We start from the raw sequence: 13,305 nt of genomic DNA, 5'->3' as shown, positions 1-13,305 counted from the left end.
TGGCATGGGCTAGAATTAGAAAAATCTTGAATTGATTTCAAATGTCAAATGCTTTGTCTGGGCTGTCTCATACTACAGTGGTCTACTGTAACTACACTACAGAGTGATTGGTGAGGAGGACTAGGGTAAGTACTGTGGACAGACCAATCTTACCAGCATTTCCCCCACACTGGCACGACTCATGCTGACAGTGAAGTTACCAAATACAGTGAGAGAGACGGACTTGGTGTAGGCCACAGCCTTGTTGCGGCCTCGGTTCTCATTTTGGACCAGCACTTGGAACGGCTCCAGGTCCTGGTCTGATCCCTTGGTGAGTTGAGACAGGATGTAGGTGCAAGTGCCCTGGAAATCAAACCGGCGTCCATCAAAGTTTCGGTAGTGAGGGTCTCCGGAGCCCTGGCATGTCGCATGGGATGTTGGGTAGCAGTCCCGGACACCGCGCTTCAAGGCACAGTGCTCAGTCTTCTTACAGGTGACTTGTTGACACTTCAGTGGAATGAGATAACAGAATATCAGATCACAGTGAAAGAGACGAAAACAAGAACAACACACAGTAATTGTGATGGCACAGGGTTCTTGAGTAACACACACACACACACACAGACACACACACACACACACACACACACACACACACACCAACCTTGGCTTTCCCTTCATGGCATTTACACTTAGTGGTGCAGGTGTTATCACCCCAGAAAGTGGTGGCTGGTGGGTAATATCTGCCTTCATACTGACATCCACAGCTACGCACAGGAACACATCTGAAACAAACACACACAATTATTAAATGAACAGCACATTCGTACACATGAAACCTTGCTCGTGTTCTTGTCTTCTATGGTTCAGTGTTGCTAATTAGCACACTTCACTTGGTGTCACAAATATTTCAGGTATATTTTTACTGAAATGTTATTGTTGATATCAGGCAGGTTGTTCTCCTGAGTAGACTAACAAGCCGTGTTTTATTGTGAAGCATTAACACCCAGAGTCCTTGAAATGTCACATGGGCGTTATTTTCTGTCCAACGTTTGCAGTTTTTAAACGTATGCTTAACGTTGTGAACGACACAAAGCGCATCACATGGTTAGGTTTAGTAAAAATACACGGTTTGACTTAAAATAAGTACGTTTGTTAGGTTATTTAAGCTAAGTCCTGTGTTCTTAGAAATGTATTTGTGATATGTATAAAACAAACGTAATCAGGGAGAAAATACATTTCCCTCAAACCGCAATTGACAATGCAATTAAGTTATATGTGAGCGTAATTTTTGGGAGGCCAGCCTCCTTCTGGCTGGTTTCCAAAGAACTGGAAGACATTTTAGATTATGTCAAGAACACAAAGAGCCTGTTTCTTTTGGAAAGGCCTGTTTTGGTTAATCAATGAGTAGATTATGATTACTCAAAACTACTCAAACCAATGAATATTGGTCTTGGTATGAATATTGAATAGCATAAAAAAACTGGCCAAATGTTGTTATTCATGCATACAATTCACCAAATATTAAATAACTAAAGACTGTCTGTTTGTTACCTGTCTCCACTTAGCACCAGTCCTTTATCACACTGGCACCCCTCCACACAGGGGCCTTTGCACAGCTTCTCGATTTCTGGGAACATGCAGGAGGCAGAGCAGGGGGAACCACACGCCTCATAATGGCTACCTTTGGGGCAAGAAGGGACTGGGGGGGGGGGGGGGGGGGGGTCATTGTTCTTATCTGTGAGAACCAATACTCTGTCTAAACCAATAACACAACACCTAACAATTATTTAACAATGTCAATATTTTTACGTTAGTTAAACAGATTTTTAGTGATATGAACACTTTAATTATTCAACAGATCAATCTTCAATCACATTTATGTCCCCAACCTGTAGTTTGTGTTTCCATAATCTAGTTTGAACATCAGCACAGCTGGAGGAGGTGGGAAAAACATTATCATTGCGACACAAAAGCCCGATTTGAAAGACCCCATTTCCTCCAGCACCAACCTCGGGTAAAAGAAATATAACTTTCTGTATAGGTGTCATACTTCAATATTTTCAGATAATGTCTTGAGGTAAATATTAGATTGTCTGGGGGCTGACGGGATCGCCATCCTTTTTGATATGAAGTGCCATTTTTAAATGTTCTTTTTAATCTGTGTGCCATGTTAACATTTAGATTAACATTAATTGTATTCATGACACCACATCAACATTTTTATCTCCATTTCTTCTTTCATCCATATAGGCAACGTGCAGTCACTCACTCCTTTTGATGTAGCTTTCCACTGTCACACTCTGCCACAACCTCACTGAATGGCTCATGATAAATTAATAAAGCACTTCAAAGGAAAAATATTTAGCTTGGCAACTTACGGCATTTGGTAACCATTCTCCACTGAGGGTTGACTTTCACTTCCTCTGACAGGCAGGCATCAGCATAACTCTTCAGGTTATCACAGAGAATCTGTTTGGCACCTGGACACACACACAGACACATTAACATCACAGGAACTCATGACAACATGACAGCATGGCTTCAATCAATTTGCATTTTTTAATGTTATATTTTTAGTGTGCATTCTGCCCCGAAAACATCTTCAAATATTGGCTCACCTTTATTAACACAGACATCGTAGACACAGTTCTCCAGGTACATAGAGGGGTCGACCTTATTGTAGCAGGCTGAAAATGGCCCATCTGACTTTGTCAGAATCCCACAGAGGTTGGGCCTGCTGAAGTGGGCCTGCTGATCTTTTGAACAAGTGGGACAGTGACCGCCACAGTTATCATTACAGAACCGATCGGAGGTATCGGTCTTCCACTTCTGGATCATCTTCAGCACAGCAGAGAGACTGGAGCCTGCAAGAAAACAGAAAGCAACATGCAGAAAAGCATGTAAATGAATTCAAATTTGGACTTCCGGGTGAGTGAGCAATTTAATGACTGGCGTTCAGCCGAACTCAGAACTTTGGATCTAAATTATTTTGGCATAACGTCTTTTAAAGGTTTCTATGCAATATTCAGAGCATTAATATAACATCAAACCACTTTATTATCTATGGAAAGATATAGTGATTATCTGTCTGATTAACTTAACTTAACTTAACTACTTAACTATAGTTTTACAGTACTTTACTACACAAACTTTATGTAAACGAACGTGAAGGCCATAAGTGTGGGTGGGTGTTTTGATTTAATTCTTTTTTTAATCTTATCTTATTTTACTTTATTTATTTCCATTTATTTGCTTTACTTTCCTGATCTTTTCTTCTTTACTATTGTAAACTCACTAACATACACAAAAAATGAAAATACTTTTATGTCATATTGTGCATTCTCATCAATAAAGTATATATCTAAAAAAAATAAAAATATATAGTGGAGTAATGTCTACCTGAGTAGAGAATGAAGTCACTCTATCTCTGTGTGAGTTGTAAAATGAGTTTCTCCTTGCTTTGTTTACGTAGCCAGCCATGCGTGCTGTTAGTGCATGTTAGTGCGTATGAGCTTGCCCCACTGGCTAGCTCATGGCCGGCACTGCACTGCGCTCATATGGAGGTTACAACTAATAACACCGTCGCGGAGGCATGATGTTCATTGAGTAGATTATGTTCTCATTTAGATTAAAGTAAGGCGTGGCTACCTTGTGATTGACAGGTCTGCGTTGTCCAGTCTGGGAGCTGTACGAGTTTTTGTCCTTGAACTTTAACCCTTTCAGTGTGTTTTCAGTTTACGAAAGTTAATTGTAACATTAATACGCCTCATTTAGCGTTCGGTTGTACTCAAAAAAATAAGATGGTGGTGGCCTAAAAACAAGTTGATACGGCGAAATACCATGATGGCAACTGCCAAAAATCCAAGATGACGAGGCCAAAATCCAAGTGGTTAATGGCCAAAAACCAAGTTTGCGCATCCAAATTCCAGATTGCGACGGCCCAAAACCAAGATAGCGACAGCCAAAATGGAAAACCTGAGGTTCCAGTCCACAAACCAATGAATGACGTCCCAGTGACTACTTCCCCTTTTTATCTACAGTCTATCATGACAGCCAGAGTCTCTTGATGCAGCTTCCTCCATCACTCCCTCCCATGCTACCTGGCACTGTTCACCAATTCAACACTTTTCGGTAGAAAGTGTAATTTTCACCTCTATGAGATATTGGCAATTACATTTCGGCCACATTAGACAACTTGTTGCACCCAACCATCTCTCCTCCTACAGTATTATCCCTTTATGTCCCCGTCCTCACCTTTTGGTTCAGGCAGGTCATCGCTCCTGTCTCCATTGTAGTTTCCACAGAGGCCTCCGAGGTGTTGATAGTAGGAAGATGGCACTGTGATGTACAGCCTCGTGTTCCAGTCATATTTTACAGTCAGGCCAAAGTCAGTGGTGAGTACAGCGTAGGTTCCACTCTGCTTTACAGAGACCTTGCCGCCCAACAAACTGACAGGCAAGTACTGAAGTTCTCCATTCACCTGAAAATAATAACAAAACACTGAATAGAACAAACAGTCTGTAACACTGCATATGATAGATAGATAGATATATACTTTATTTATTCCCAGGGGGAAACTTGTCAGAAGCATATGCACAATATAATAGAATAGAATTATAGAACATATAATATGCACAAAGTTGAAAAGAGAAGAGAAGGCAGACATCACTAGGGCCGATATCTTCAAAACTATGAAACTCGCATGAAAAGTATCTAGATTGATAAATAGCATTACAAGTAAGAGAAACAATACGTATTTTTAATTTTGGGGAGAACTGTCCCCCAAAACAAGTAAAGGATTGTGTAGCAAATGAAACAGACGCTAGTTCTGAGGATGGCTGGACTTCAGCTCTCTATAGAATCCCATTGACTTTGTGTGTTTAAAATTGCAATAAGAAATTATTATTAAAACAAAAACATTTAGTTTGAGCTGTTTCCTTTTCATTATCTAAAATTTCTTGAGCCAGATGTTCTAAAATGCTGATGAAAGTCTTTTGTTGGACACATATTCAATAATCTGACTGAGCAGAACTCTACTAATGAATTTACCCTTAAATGTGAAAAATCTGACTAATAAGGTTGTTTTGTATGAATATGTAGTATAGTTTGTTATAGTATAGTGATTGCCTTAATATTTGAACATTGATTATTACATTCACTGCTTGTTACAGTAGATGACAGCAGATCTGTTACCTGTACTTGTCCTCTTTGACTGGAGATGGTAATGGTCTGCTCGTGAACACTGACAGTTACGGTCCTCACGTATGAAACTCGACTGTTACCTCGGTGGTTGTTCGTGGTCGTCACAGTGAAAGGCTGAAGGCCAGATGCCGACTTTGCAACTGTTGTCATAATGTAAGTGCAGGTACCCTGAAAAAAAGATGAATGTGATTGGCCAACTGAAGCAAAGTCCAATTATAAATATTTTTGGCACTTATCACAAAGAAAAAAGGACGACATTTATAAAACAAAACCTGATACAGTGTCGATTAAAGGCATTTTGCTCAATGCAGTAACAGCAATCTCGAAAGTTCTTTGAATGTCACACAGTTTAAAAAAGGCTCCACACGGTGTGATGTATGTTTTGACGCATGTCCGATTAGGCGATGTATCGCTATGACATGACATTAAAGTCCGGTTCCTGAATCGTGCCAATGCAATCATAATACATTCTTTAAATTTTCCAACTGGTATGGTTTGTGTTCAAAGGCAAAACTCAAACGGTCCAGAAATTCTTAACAAATGTCATGATGGAGATGTCTGCTCATCGTACGGCTCAAGAGTTGCCTTGACGCGTGTGATGTGCTTTCCTACGCTGTGACGGGTTAGTGGTTGAAGCAAAGATGTTACATTCTACTCATTGAGCGCTTAGCTTGTTAGCTAGCTTGCTAATTCCACCATGCTTTTGTGCTACACCGGTTAGAGAAAATGAGCTGTTTGGTGGCCAGCGGCAGGGATCCCTCTAAAAGAGTTGCTTCGCTGGCATTGAGTGAGGCGGCAGAACCTCGGGGATGCGCTAGTTAACGAACTATTGTCTCGTCTGTGGTCTGAGAAACAGTATATTCACCACATTCATAGTTAGTAAACAGTGTTTGGCACTGTAATATTATTCCCAAGTAACGAGTAGTGTAAGGCATTACAATTTACGAAAAAGTTATTATATTACAGTTATCGATTTAAGTAATGCCGCGTTACCAGAACCAATTCGTTTTTTTCTGCAAGGTATGCTTATGTTACGACGACGTGAATGCGTGGCAGGTCAGTATTTTATTACACTTCCTGACTAACTTCCACAACACTGGTAGCACAAATGAAAATAGGCTACAATTCAACAGTCACCAAAACAGGAAAAGGAAAACCTTTTTATCCAATGTAATGACACATAAATGGTACGCTTGCTGTGATTGGTTCAAATGGTGTTCACAGCGGATATTCAGAGTTCACTTTGACAGGGGTCCAAGACCACCCGTCGAGGCGGACCAGAGAGTGGTTGTTTGTTCCGCACCAGAGTTTGAGTCCGTCGTTCACACCAACCCAAACAAACCGCACCAAAGGGGTAAACGCTCCAGGGTGACTAAACAAGGCTGGTGTGCACACGTCCTTAATCTCATAATCATTCTCATAATCACTTGAACATTTTGTTAAGAAAAGCTTTGACCATAGTGTTGTCAGAGATGTATGTGTATGTGTACAAACACTGCACCACAGATACATCTAAACGGTGATGTGTATTTGGGCGTCGGCCATTGTATTGTTCATAGTTTCATGCCGTACTGCAACTGATTGATTTCTAGGTGTGGTGTGTGCTTTAGCAGCACCTCCATCTACTGGTCTATAAATCAGCTCACTGTACATGTCATATTGTCCTACTCCTAAATGACATTTTAGAAGCCTAATTCAGTTGTGCTTTTGTTTGCTAGTTAAGAAACACTGCTTCTACAGCGGAGTTTTCAAAGATGAGTTACGCCACATTATATGTGGATACTCCTCGTTGAAGTTCAGCTCATGAGAGTTGGTCTCTGTCCAGTGTGTCCCTGTCGGCCTCAATAGAATGTAACAAGTCAAAATAGAGATATACTCTATAGTGAATAGCTGGTGATGATAGGTAAAGCCGTCCCAATCCTACCTGGAAGTCATAGCGTCGGCCATCATATGTCATGTAGTGGGGGTCACCGACTGCATGGCAGGTTGCCGTAGAAACATGGACGCATTTTCCCTTCACACATTGTTCCTTCACACGACATTTCACCTCTTCACAGGGATCCTTGGGAGGTGGAGGAGGGACGGTGTCTACAGGAAATACAAACACCTCATATAGAAATACATGCAACACCAAAGCAGATACATGTTATTGTGTCATCATTAAATGTATTACTATATCTCTTCACTTTCAGCCATAAATACACTGTACGGAAGAAGATTAGTCCAACATGTGAAAAGTGTAAATGATTTCTGAGTTTAGTTTTTAGAATTCTGACTTTAAACACAAGTAAATAAAAAACTTTCCATGTGGCCCTATACTTCTTCCGTTCTATCGTGTGTGTGTGTGTGTGTGTGTGTGTGTGTGTGTGTGTGTGTGTGTGTGTAAAGGGATCTAAATGTGTGTGTACCTTCAGAACAAACTCCAGCAATGCCATATCCATGGCGCCTTTTCCCGCCATAGGCGTAGACTGCCATACGGGCGTCCCCTTCCACAGTCACATGACTCTGCTTTGTCCCCACTGGAACGTTGGACCACACCCACTTCTTGTCTGACGGGATCTTGCTCCACTTAGGTGACTGGCACCGTCCCTTCTTCACACACACCTTCACACTGCCGGCCCCCTCCGTCTCTGACAGAATAGCAATAGTGCTTTGAAGTCCATCCATTGTCTCCACAGCCCAATTGGTGGCAAGCTTGGAGGTAGGGGTCAGCGTTATTAGAAAAGGGTCATTCGGCCTGTTATCGCTGAGAAGCAGCACCATAACCTTCTTGTTGCTCTTGACAACCAGTGGCTGTTTTGAGGTCAGTCTAGTTTCGGTGAAGAGCCCAGCTCTCTTCAGCCTCCTGTTGGTGGAGATATGTTTACTTAGTTAGATAAGTGTAGTTCATGTTTTGAACTGAGGAAAAACATTCATAACATATTGATATGTCTTTTATAATATAGCCAGTACAAGATGGAACATATCAAATAATTGACCCTTTGCTAAGCCACGCCCTGCACTGCTGCTCTGTCAAGCTGTCAGAGCTACCATGGAGCCCACACTGTCACTAACTGCACTCACTGACAAGGCCAGAATCCATCGGGAGCAGTGGGAGAACTCCCGATAGCCTGGCCTGAGCTGATTCTCTGTTTAAAATGATATAAATATATATTGCAACACTTAATCAAGCTCTGTAATGCTACGCTATGATTGGCCAGTCTGCGTTCAAGGGGCAGGACTTAAGGGAGGGTCATTTGTTGTGTCATTGTGACAAACTTACTGGAAATTTTGCTGTGACCTTCATCACATTACAGTCATTTAGCTGATGCTTTTATCCAAAGCGACTGACATTATAGATGCTGTCATACCGTAGGCACAGCTACGTGAGCAATTTTCGAGGTTAAGTGTCTTGCTCAAGGAGCCAGGGTTTGAACCACCAACCCTCTGATTGAAAAACGGCCCAGCTCTCCACTCAGCCACAATCACCCCACAGTCACCCCACAAACTTCATCACATGAAGTTTGCTCAGTTGTCATGGAGTTGACCCAACTATGGCATTTTGATCCTGTGATAACAGGTGGTCAAATATGTGCTCACCAAACAACAGAAAATGTTAAGATGAAGTGATTAACAACTGAACCATCTTCATGAGAACTGAGAGACTCCATCCAAAAAGACAATGACAAGAAAAGACGCTGTCATTTTTCTTTTTTAAATCCAACCAAACCCCCCAAAAAAGGATTCTGACCCGGTTTTTTTCCCAGATTGAATGAAGTAATTGAATGATAGCTTGATACACAGACCAAACAGACAAAATAAAGCTAAAAACGTCACCATTTTGGCAACACATAGGCCTACAAGCAATTGTGTTTCAAGGGACAGGTTTCTTCCGAATTTAGTGTCTGTTTGACATGTCAAATATACGTTTCCAATCATAGTTGACAGAAGTCTGCACAGAAAGGAGGTTGGCGTGGAAGGAATGGATGGGTCAACACAGGACTCACACCCAGGAGGCTGCAGTTTGTGTCCCCTTGTTAAACAAAAAGTCAATGTTGACTTATTTGAATCTACGTCCATAGCTTACTCATTTTAAGCCAAACCATGATATTTTACTAAACCTAACCTCGTAGTTGTGTTGCTTAAACATAACCAAGTCGCTTAATAGTCTTCTGAAACGTTTTGTCTTCATTAAAAATATTAATTAAGTGTTAAAGTTAAAACTGGGACTGTAATCAGGATTAAATACATTTCCCTCAAAATGTGGTTAGGAATGCAGTTTAGTTGTATGGGAACGTAATTTTTTAGGAGATAGCATTGGATGGAAAGATGGACAGAAAGACAGACAATAATAGCCTTGGCTGTAGCTTCAACAGTATATTACAATGATTAATATTGAACTCAACTGTTTCTGTGTGTGCAGTGTCACCACGGTGTTGTCTTCAACCGCTACTATCACTACAGAGTTGACGGCCCTACAGCTGCTGGAAGTGGGTACCATGTATTCTTTACCAAGGTTTGCCACAGTGGGGAGCTGTTCATACACGTGTTCGCACGTAGAAACCATCCTCATACACTGGTGGCCTGCTAAGACAGCTACAGGATGCTGGGACCCGATCCGCGTGCCTGTCAAAGTTTTTCTACCTCGTAAAAGGTAGGACGCGTAGGGTGCCAGGTTAATGGTCACCGTCTTCCCACGCCGCCACAATTTGGCAGTCGGTTTGATTTTGATCTGGTTCTGTTTATTGCCATTAACGATAGCAAATACACTGTCCAGGCCCCTTCTTGATGAGGGTGTGTACACAATGTAGTCAGTACCCAGCTCTTCGAGTGGGGAAACCACCGCGCCATCTCCTGTGGCAAAGCGACGATTGAAAGAGACCACAGAGATCGCGGCACTAGATGAGATTCGAACCGCCGAGTTGGCATTGACAAATTGCTTCCGCAGTTCGGCTCCACATGGCACAGAAACCCAGCGGGTTTCACCTGCAGAGAGTCTCAGCTGTTTGTTGAATTTCACTGAAGCTACCTGCAGATCAATAGGTCTGGATTGGTTAAACATTCATGAGCCACATTAAAACAGATTGGCTCTTCTTGCCCTTCCTTAAATTAAGAGGATTCTAACCTGTATGTGAACATTGGCTTCAGAGCCCTGAGCAGTCAGAACCAAGTGGAGCCTGTGATCTTTGAGATTGGAATCCTGGTAGTTAGGAAGAAATGTGGTGATGAACTCCTTTCCTGTAGAACAACCATGACATACTGGAGAAGAGAAGAGATTTTGCATTAATTAAATAAAGCATGACTAAAGAGCGAGCCTTAATATTGCCAGCCTCCCCACTGTAATACCTGCCAACAGTGCCGCACAGACAGCCAAACACACCGAGAGAGGCTTTATTTCCATAGCTGATAGAGAAAGAGAGACATATACAATGGTAAAAATACATTTCAAACGAAAAATACATAATATTACATAATGAGGACTCAAGCACTGAGTATGCTAATGGAGGCAGATAAAATTCAATTCGATTTAGTTTGCATAAAGCAGGTTCCAAGACTGCTGTAAGGGTCTACAACAAGGTGTCCACAACAGGGGTCACTAATAGGCGGACCGCGGTCCGAGTCCGGACCCAGACGCCGTAGCATCTGGACCTGGACCTACAACCAATAGATAATTGAGAATTATTACATTTTGACGGAGCGCTTCTATTTTAACTGGCTTTTCCAGCTTTTACGGTACTCGTTCAGCGGTCCAGGAAACAAACTGACCAATTACATGCGTTGTAAATCACATCACGTGATGCTGCTCAGCCAATCAAATATGTGTTACGATAAGTTTCCCGACTCCAGTGAGATTTACACACACGGGGAGACGGGGCGAGAGACCGAGTAGTTGGAGAATAGTGCGTGAGTCAGAAGTCATTTCTCATGACGTTCTCCAAAAAGAGAAATGTGGACAGAGACCAGAGTCCTTAACCAAGAATGGACAGACTCTTGTATGTTCATTCTTCCAACGGACAGTTTAAAACAGTATGTCTTATATGTTCAAATTGTTGAACGATTATTAAAAGCTGTAATGTGAAACGCCACTATGAGACAAAGCACACATATTTTGAGCAAACGTACCCACTCACATCCAAAATGAAGGAACAGAAAATAAATCTAAGAGCCCAATATGATCAGAGTCCTACTACATTCATTCACTTCCCAACAATGATGTTAACAGAGAGGAATAGAGCTGAAACAAGTGGTTTCAATAACCACAGATAAAGTCTCTGCAAACAAATTTCTCTTTTTAGAAGATGAGAAGAATATCATATCTTGCTTTTTTGGGTGACATCACTTCATGCTTCATGAATTGAATTTAAAGCTGCAGGGCAATTCAGTTCAATTCATTTTTCTTAAATTAAGTACTCAAACCTTTCTTTTATGTGGTTTCATCTTAAATGCATCCCTTATTTTACTTGAAACGAGAGAACATTCATTTATTATTAGATTATGTATTATTTATAATTTATCCAGTTAAATAATAAATATTGTTGAGATATTATTCAATTGAACTTTCTTTATTTGATTTTTGATTTGACAGACGTTATTACAACTGTTGGCTACTTCAATACATTTGGGACTAAATCATAGCACAAGTTAGACATTACTGTGATGTTCCAGACTTTTGCATGAGGAAAGTCTCTCTAGCTGGACCTCGTTGAATTTTAATTGAATACCCCTGCTTTACAGTAATAATGTGAACAAAAACATGCACTACGGTTACCTGATGGCGCCTATGAATCTGTAATAAAGTATGAGATGTCACTACAAGCAATTATTTAAAACATTTGACAGTCAGCTGTGACTGCAGCCTTGACTGTTGATATATGTATTGTATTGGTAAAGTAAGGCCCTGCAGTTGAAATGCGTAGGCTATTCTTAAAGAAATGATTGAAATTTGTATTATTTTATCTTTAATACAACTATACCCAGCCCTTATTGGTTTACAGGGTACTGCAAATGAATACATGCCAGGTCTAGAATACTGCAAATACATCCTGAAACATTTCACAAAACATCCAAAGACAAAGAAAAATAATTATAAAGAACGCTCACGATTCCATTTTCAGAGGCTGATGTCTACTGCTGATTTTAGTACTAACAAAACCTGCACTGTGTAGTCAAAATAATGGAGAAATAATATTTTTTTCCATGCTTTTATGACAAAGTTAGCAAGCTTAAAACATCAAAGCTAAACAACCATATATCTTTGTTTGTTGAGAAACTACCTGTAGTAGACAGATAGCGATGAACTGCATTTCATCACCCACAGTCATAGTTTCTGGGGACTCTATTACTTCATATACTATAAACATTTACTTCATAAACCTAAAGATTCTCAGTAAATGAGCCAAAACCCAATGTCATACTGTAATCCCCTGTTGAAATACCCCAACCACCACTATTATCACCAGAGGCATCCATACTGTACCTGCAGCAGACCGTGAGAGTGTTAACCTGGGAAGGATGGAGGGACATTTATATACGAAGTGGGAGTGTTTGGCAGAGACAGAAACAATCACACGCCACCATTCAGTTCTGCTTGAAAGAAAAGCATATAGAATATTGGTGGGCTTGTGTTTGTTGTGTGGGCTGGTTATTGGAATAAAGGCGAGCTTTGGTGCAGCCGCGGCCCGATGTGATGGGTTTGATCGTGTCACTCAGACAACAAAAGTCATGTCTTCAAATTGTCAAGCTGTCATGCTCGTCCCTCGTCCTCCCATCCTCTGTCCTCTCTTGTTGTCTTGCAGTGTTTATTTTATAAAACACACATCAGTCATACAAAGATGACATAGAATTTCATGCATTCTATTTCAAGCTGACTCAAACTCTTTTTTCCACACAGAAGACGAAATAATCGCTTCTTTATTAGTCTGCATTATAGATGACATGATAATAAGATGCAAAAGTAACCGTACTTGACCGCTAACACAGGAATTGACCTTGTTGTATTTCTTATGTCTGTTATTGCACTCTAGGCTTCGACCTCTCTGCTTTTGGACCAGGCCTTTGCTCTGCTTAAGGGAATGTATCGTCACATATTGTAGATAACTCACCTTAAATGACATTGATCAAATTAAATGACTCAAGTATTTT

The 13,305-nt window shown here is 40.9% G+C and overlaps 1 protein-coding gene across 1 annotated transcript in view; it reads right to left on the bottom strand.

Annotated features, from left to right (window-relative positions):
- Positions 1-12,648, bottom strand: part of LOC306699674 (IgGFc-binding protein-like) — a 33,323-nt gene extending 20,675 nt beyond the window's left edge. The window contains exons 1-13 of the mRNA XM_079164371.1: positions 12,641-12,648; positions 10,510-10,566; positions 10,289-10,422; positions 9,570-10,192; positions 7,593-8,029; positions 7,109-7,272; positions 5,176-5,352; positions 4,237-4,462; positions 2,601-2,846; positions 2,361-2,462; positions 1,534-1,681; positions 644-764; positions 154-486 (exon numbers count right to left, since the gene is read on the bottom strand). Coding sequence (XP_079020497.1) covers positions 154-486; positions 644-764; positions 1,534-1,681; positions 2,361-2,462; positions 2,601-2,846; positions 4,237-4,462; positions 5,176-5,352; positions 7,109-7,272; positions 7,593-8,029; positions 9,570-10,192; positions 10,289-10,422; positions 10,510-10,564 — 2,766 coding nt within the window. The 5' untranslated portion in view covers positions 10,565-10,566; positions 12,641-12,648. The remainder of the gene's footprint in view (positions 1-153; positions 487-643; positions 765-1,533; positions 1,682-2,360; positions 2,463-2,600; positions 2,847-4,236; positions 4,463-5,175; positions 5,353-7,108; positions 7,273-7,592; positions 8,030-9,569; positions 10,193-10,288; positions 10,423-10,509; positions 10,567-12,640) is intronic.
- Positions 12,649-13,305: the final 657 nt, after the last annotated feature.

Source organism: Pholis gunnellus, assembly GCF_910591455.1.
Source record: "Pholis gunnellus genome assembly, chromosome: 8".
Lineage (NCBI taxonomy): Eukaryota > Metazoa > Chordata > Actinopteri > Perciformes > Pholidae > Pholis > Pholis gunnellus.
Note: the sequence above shows the minus strand (reverse complement) of the source record. Positions and strands in the feature narration are given on the sequence as shown.